Consider the following 6,868-nt stretch of genomic DNA (forward strand, 5'->3'; position numbering starts at 1 on the left):
GTATTCTTCTAACACCTCAACGGCACGTGTTATTCTGATCTCATTTTATACTAATTGCTATAGCAGTTGGTAATTCGAAGTGAAAGTTGATGAGCACAAGCCACTGGCGCACGGTGCCGTTTGCCAGCAGATGTTACATGCCCGCACTCTTCTGCTCGGCTCACCTGCCGTGGTTTATTGCTAAAAGTTGGCCATGCCACGACTCTATTCGTCTGTCATGTCAGCCAACAAGTAGTGTTTTTCTTTCACACCAAAATCAGCATAGATCAACCATCAAGCAGTCGTCAGTAGTACTTTTCTCTCATAACAAATCAATATCAACCAACAGCCACAGCCAGCCAAATAGAATTCAGTGTCCAAATGTTCACAACAAATCAGCAAAAGCCACTTCTTCATTTCTTTGACTGCTAGCAGATGGTGTTCAAGTGTAGGATGAAAAACACACACACTCTCTCTCTGGCAAAACCGGAAATCCACCACACCGACATGGATGAAGCCATCATGTGAAAAAGCATGGTGAACCGTTAACCTGGCCAGGGAAGCCGCCATTAAATGCCGCACATAGCTTTCAGCTGCGGCAGCCGGGTGGCGGTGCCTGCCAATTATCTGAGCTAATGAGAGCCCCACCCCAACCCAGGGTTTCAAAAACCGGTGACACTGTTCAAAATCGGAACAGTAGCAAAAAAAAATACTTTTGTATTTTTGGATTTAGAAGCATAAAACTTAAAAAACCGGACCCGGTTTACCGTCCCGGACTGGACCGGGAATGGGAAAAAACCCGAAAACTGGCGGTTCCCGGCCGAGATTTGAAACCCTGCCCCAACCCAAACCCTCCTCCCCTATTTAACCCAACCCAACCCGTTGCCCCAAAGCCAAAAGGGAGGAAGAAGAATTGGCGCAAGAAACCAAACCGCGCCACCCGCCCGCCTCCAACCGCGCTTAAATGCGCGCCCTTTCTTCTTCCCCGGAGGCCCGGAGTTAAACCCTCGCGGACGCCTCCGTCCCCCGCTATTACAAAAGGGAAGCTCCCCCTGCGCCTCAGCTGGTAGTTTGCTAGCTAGCTGAGTTTCCTGAGCCCGAGCGCGCGCGGCCGCCCGCCGTCGTCGGTTGCGCTTTGCCGCCGGTCGCCCGCCGAGGTCGATCGGGAGCTAGCTAGCTAGCCGGCCGGGGAGCAATGCACATTGCCACCTGCGTGTGGCAGGAGAAGGCGGCGGCGGCGGCGGGCATGGGGGGAGGAGGCGGCGGCATCGGTGGTGGTTGGAAGAAGAAGAAGCGGGAGTGGGCGTCGGTGGCGGCGGCGGCGGGGGGCGCGCTCAACTGCGCGGTGAGCTTCGTGGTGTTCTCGGCGCTGGACGTGCTGGACGTGGTGCTGTGCCTGGTGTACAAGCTGGTGGACTACGCCGTGGAGGCGGAGTGGAAGGCGTGCTACTGCACGGCGGCGGCGGCGCGCGGGGACGCCGGCGGCCCGCGGATCCTCGCGCCGCCGGGGCCCAAGGTGGTGCGGCTGTCGGCGTCGTCGTCCAAGATGCAGCTGGAGGACGTGTCCGACACGCTGTACGTGCGCCCCTCGCTGATGGCCGACGCCACCAAGAAGGCCGGCCCCGCGCCGCCCGCGCTCACCGTCAGCCCCGCCATCGCCGAGATGATCCGCGGCAAGATCGACCGCCCGCCGCGCCCGCCCCCGCCGGCGCCGTGCTGGTCCGACTGCGACTGCAAGGTCTGCCACGCCTGGAGCGCCGCGCCGCGCTCCGCGTCGCTCCTCTACGTCCACGTCCAGGCGCCGCCGCCGCCGGCCGAGGCGGCCGAGGACGTGGTGTTCATCCACGGGTTCATCTCGTCGTCGGTGTTCTGGACGGAGACGGTGTTCCCGGCGTTCAGCGCGGCGGCGCGCGGCCGGTACCGGATGTTCGCGGTGGACCTCCTCGGGTTCGGGCGCAGCCCCAAGCCGGCGGAGTCGCTCTACACGCTGCGGGAGCACGTGGAGATGATCGAGCGCTCCGTGCTCCAGCGCTTCCGCCTCGGCTCCTTCCACGTCGTCGCCCACTCCCTCGGCTCCGTCCTCGCCCTCGCCCTCGCCGTCAAGTACCCCGCCGCCGTCAAGTCGCTCACCCTCCTCGCGCCGGTACGTGCCTGCTCGCCGCCGATCACCATCGCTGCCTGTACTCGGCTGTTGCTGCTGCTGCCACTTGACCTGGCTGAAAGATACAGCTGGGATCGTAGTAGGACACTGACACATCAGAGGCGCGAGCTGCATGTGACCGTGAGTCAACAACACGCACGCACCAACTGCATCCGCGGCGGCCGCATTAAGCTCCGACCGGGTGACCGCCGTCGTGGATGACCATGGCACGCAAGATCGATGAACTGCAGCTGTAACCACCATGGGTGACCTGACGACATTTCTGGGTGCAGCCCTACTTCCCGGTGCCGGAGTCGGAGGCCGGCGCGGCGACGCAGTACGTGATGCGGCGGGTGGCGCCGCGGCGAGTGTGGCCGCCGATCGCGTTCGGGGCGTCCATGGCGTGCTGGTACGAGCACGTGAGCCGCACCATCTGCCTCACCATCTGCCGGCACCACCGCGTCTGGGACCGGCTCTTCAGGATCCTCACCAGGAACAGGTGCTCTCTCCTCCTCCTCTTCTTAGTAACTAACTGCTGCTCCGCACCTGTGCTTGCTTGGCTGCTCTTGTCTGCTGCCCCAGCGGACTGACTGAGTGGCCACCCGCCCCTCTGCTCTCACCGCGGCCGGCCGGCCGGCACGCACACGACAGGCCCCACGCCGCCGCGTAGGACATGAACGGAACACAAACTGCTAGCAGACGAGTAGAAAAAGAGAAACAATTTTGAATCCAAATGAAACACGTTGGCCGCATTGAATTGGAGCTAACAAGGTAGGCGTGGCCGCAGCTGCCCGTTCGGAAGTACCAGTCCTGTCGGTACCTGTTCTTGCTGTACCCGGGGCTCTGCTCTGCACGCCTTCCCCTCCCTTAATTCCGGGCTCTGCTCTGCCCGTTCGGAAGAACACGGAGACGGCGACAAGATCCCGGTTGGAGCATGAGGAGAGTAGTAGTCAGTCATTCCCGATCGATCGCTGTCGCCTGCATTAAAACGGTGGCGCCCCGCCGGAAAATGCCGCTCTCCGGCGGCGGCTCCCCCGCGATCGACCTCGCCGTCCACATCCACCGTCCTCTTCCTAAGAACACGCGCGGCCTAGGACTTGTGCTAGTTGAAGCCCACTAACCCGCGTCGCGCGCGGCCTGAGCAGGCAGAGACCAGCGGCAGACAGCCCAGCGCGGCGGCGACGGCGACCCCTGCCTGCCTGCCTTGCCTAAATCGGCGGCGCCACACGGCACGGCCCCCACGCCTTAACCCCTCCCCCCATCACGCACGGCCCGCAATCATTCGGCGACGCCGCGGCGGGCACCCGGGATGGCAGGTCTCCCCTGGCCCTGGGCACCCGGCCGGCGCTGGGGTCGGGCGGCCGTTCGCGGAGCAGATAGATCCGGCGTAGCGTGAGGCGAAAGGCTTCGTCGTCGCCGCCGTCGTCTTGTTCGGGCGAGCACGGTCAGGGATGGGGGATAAACGGGAGGTGGGTAACGCTGGTACAGGCAGGGGGGCCCGGGAACAAACCTACAGGTCTGTCAGTGACTGCTTGCCGGGCGGCCAGTGAACACTGCTCTGTTGTGTTCTCAGAGCAGAGTAGACAGACACTAGCGCAGGGATGACTAGCCCTGCAAGCAGAAGGTTCCCTGCAGGGCAGGGCAGTCCGGCAGTGCAAGTGTGCGGGTCCGTGTCCATCCATGTTGCATACTATCCACTGTGAGATCTGGTAGTTGCAAGATTTGTTTTTGTTTTGTTTAACTTTGCTGCCGGCATGAGGTTGTGCCATGGTGCAAGTACAAGCGCACACATGGCCCGCTCCAGGCTGCGTCCAGAGCGGCGGCGGCGGCAACGCCAGGGCAGTGGCAAGCTCACAGTTAAGAGTCATGGGTGGCCGGGCGCCGCCGTGGCCCGCACACAACTAACACACACGGCTGGTGATGGCGGCGCAGGGTCCGGACGTTCCTGATCGAGGCGTTCATGTGCCACACCCACAACGCGGCGTGGCACACCCTGCACAACATCATCTGCGGCAGCGCGGCCCGGATGGACGCGTACCTGGACGTCCTGGCGTCGCAGCTGTCGTGCAAGGTGGCCGTCTTCCACGGCCGCGACGACGAGCTGCTCCCCGTCGAGTGCGCGCTGGCCGTCGGCGCCCGCGTGCCGCGCGCCCGCGTCACCGTCTACGACCGCAAGGACCACATCACCATCATCGTCGGCCAGGAGGACCGCTTCGCCGCCGAGCTCGAGGCCATCTGGAGGAGCGCCGCCGCCGACTAGCTGGCTGCGGCTGGTGGTTGACTGATCGCCCGACAACAGGGCACAGAGGTGGAGACGACCCTGCCTGCAAGATTTCATGGCCTGTCAAGAAGATGCAATAACGTCGATGCTAATTCCCTGCAGTCTGCAGATTGCAATGCAGCAAGGAAAAGAAAGAAAGAAAAAGAGCAAACCCATGTACTATATTATATCAGCAGGATGAGCGAGCAACTGTACTGTAGTATCCTCTGCCATCAATCATTTGCAAGAGTTTTTTTTTATTTCTTCAAAAATCAAAATACAAAGTAGCTGTATTCTCCTCTCTTTTTTTCTTCATCTTCTCTAGTACAAAGAAACTAAGAAAGTGCCTGCCTGTATTGATTGTCTGAATGGACCAACGAGTTGGTTGGCGCTCATCAGCAGCTAGCGTGTCTTGTCTCCAACTCAATCACGATCAATTTGTAACAGCACATACATAATGGAATTCATTAAGTTGCTGCACAAGTTGGTTTTCGGAACGGACGGACGGCCACGATCTCCTCGACTGATTCCCCATTTGCATCACGTCTTATCGGGCCATGAAAGTGACCGGTTCCGTTCCGTGCCACAGGCCGTACCGGCAAATCTGGAGGCCCTGTGCGAAACTATGAACTGTGTTCTAGTGATCTAATAATAACTACTATAAAAATAACATATATGTTATAATATAGTACATGTAAACAAGATATTTCAAGAATTATCATACCTATTCACTAGTATTTGGTGCAATGCCCTGATCAAGTGTCTGATTAAGAGGAGAAGAAACTTGTGGTTCCTTTCTAATAAATCTTTCCATTGCCCCTTTCTAAGATTGAATTAGTTCATCTACCCTTTGTTTCTTTTGACGTTTTTGATAACCAGATGGATATTTCTAGAAGACATGGCTAACAATAGAAACAACAAAATTAATAGATGCATTTGGAACTAGTAATTAAAAACCAACATTGTGTCATAGATGTTGGGCGGAACCTAGTGCAGACGTGCAGGCCTGCAGACGAGAGATGTCTGGCCGTCTGGGCGCAGGGCGCCAGGCCACGCGATCGCAGAGCGCCGAGCGGGACGCCTAGGCGCAAGGCGCTGCGTCGCTCAATGCCTGCGACGTCGCCTAGGCGGAACCTGGTGGCTGGTGCAGACGTCGCGACAGGCCTGTGTCGCCACTCGCGTCGGTCCCCGGCGAGCGGTGACGGCGGGGAAGCGGAAAGGACCGAGCGGATGGGATCGACGTTTTCTCTTCTGTGATATATTTGGGGCACAGTTTGTTTTCTATTGGGCCAATTTACAACTAAAATAAAGCCTACTATATAACTATACTTGATATACACATTATATTTTTGGGGCTCTTTAAATTTGGGGGCCCTGTGCGGTCGCACGGGTCGCACGGGCCAAAAAACGGGCCTGGTGCCACTGAAGTCTGTCGCCTTGATTTGTTTCGTGGGAGGGGTTATGCGTTGCCTCTTCCTGTGCCATCAGATGTCTGCATGGCTAGTACTCGTGCAACAGTCAGTTCTTGTTAAGGGTGTTAATTGGTGACATTTAGTTGCACCTCTAATCATCCTCAGTTCAAAATTTTGAACTGAAAAGAATTGAAGGTGCACCTAAAGATCACCGATTAACACTCCTAGTTTTTGTTTTGCCCTCTCAAACTCTGAAGACATTCAACTGCCAAAGAAAACAAGAAAAATCAAAGTTGTGATGATGATGTATTGTGCGTGGAGTTTGTGGAAGGAAAGGAACCGGCGCGTGTTCGATCAGAAGATGAAGACCCCGACGGAAGTGATACAAGAGATCAAACATGAAGTGGACACTACAAAATTAACCTGCTCGGGGTTAGAGTTATCGTAGTTCTTATGTTACATCTTTTCTTTTAAGAGTTTGAGAGCTTAACTATTTATGTAATATCAGCACTGTAAGACACTATCCCTGCTTCTTCTTAAATGGCAAGGCGGTGCTCCTGCTAGCTTTTCAAAAGAAAAAACTCTGAAGACATTCAGTGTTCTGTGCTCTTGTTCAGAAAAATTCAGCACGAAACTGTGAGGAGGTTGCAGACTTTGTTGCACGATCACTCTTCGTTGCAGAAAAATTCAGCACGAAAATGATAATAGGCCGTTTACAGCCCAATGCGTTCTGCTACCGCTCATTCTCGTGAGGATAGCCCATGCCCCATGTTCTTGTATGAAGAGAAGATCTCAGCGTTCTAAATTGAGCCCAGTCATGGGGCACGTCTGAAAGGTTCATTTGGGCCATTACCAAAAAAAAAGTTCATTTGGGCCCTTTTCAAGCCCAATGCAATTGTATCGAGTCCACAGAAAACCTCACGGGCTGTGCTGGCCCACTTCAAACGTGGGAAAAAACACAGTAAGCGTAATTACCTCTTACATCCCTACACTAATATCCAATACCAAGAGCCTCCTCAACCACAAGCTCTCGCAGAAAATCTCCGGACACACATGGGGCGATCCGCAAAAACCCTA

At 56.4% G+C, this 6,868-nt stretch overlaps 1 protein-coding gene across 1 annotated transcript; it reads left to right on the forward strand.

Annotated features, from left to right (window-relative positions):
- Window positions 1-871: 871 nt before the first annotated feature.
- LOC120670183 (probable lysophospholipase BODYGUARD 3) lies at window positions 872-4,859 on the forward strand. Its single transcript, XM_039950247.1, has 3 exons — window positions 872-2,122; window positions 2,413-2,618; window positions 4,052-4,859. The coding sequence occupies exons 1-3, from the start codon at window positions 1,175-1,177 to the stop codon at window positions 4,377-4,379; spliced, it is 1,482 nt and encodes a 493-aa protein (XP_039806181.1). The 5' UTR covers window positions 872-1,174; the 3' UTR covers window positions 4,380-4,859.
- Window positions 4,860-6,868: the final 2,009 nt, after the last annotated feature.

The sequence above is a fragment of the Panicum virgatum genome, chromosome 4N (assembly GCF_016808335.1).
Source record: "Panicum virgatum strain AP13 chromosome 4N, P.virgatum_v5, whole genome shotgun sequence".
In the NCBI taxonomy this organism is placed as follows: Eukaryota; Viridiplantae; Streptophyta; class Magnoliopsida; order Poales; family Poaceae; genus Panicum; species Panicum virgatum.

Excerpts from the sequence above, each read along its gene's own strand:
- LOC120670183 (XM_039950247.1), top strand. The coding sequence starts at position 1,175 with ATGCACATTGCCACCTGCGTGTGGCAGGAGAAGGCGGCGGCGGCGGCG. Across the intron at positions 2,123-2,412 it reads CGCTCACCCTCCTCGCGCCG|CCCTACTTCCCGGTGCCGGA; the intron begins GTACGTGCCTGC and ends TTCTGGGTGCAG. Across the intron at positions 2,619-4,051 it reads AGGATCCTCACCAGGAACAG|GGTCCGGACGTTCCTGATCG; the intron begins GTGCTCTCTCCT and ends ATGGCGGCGCAG.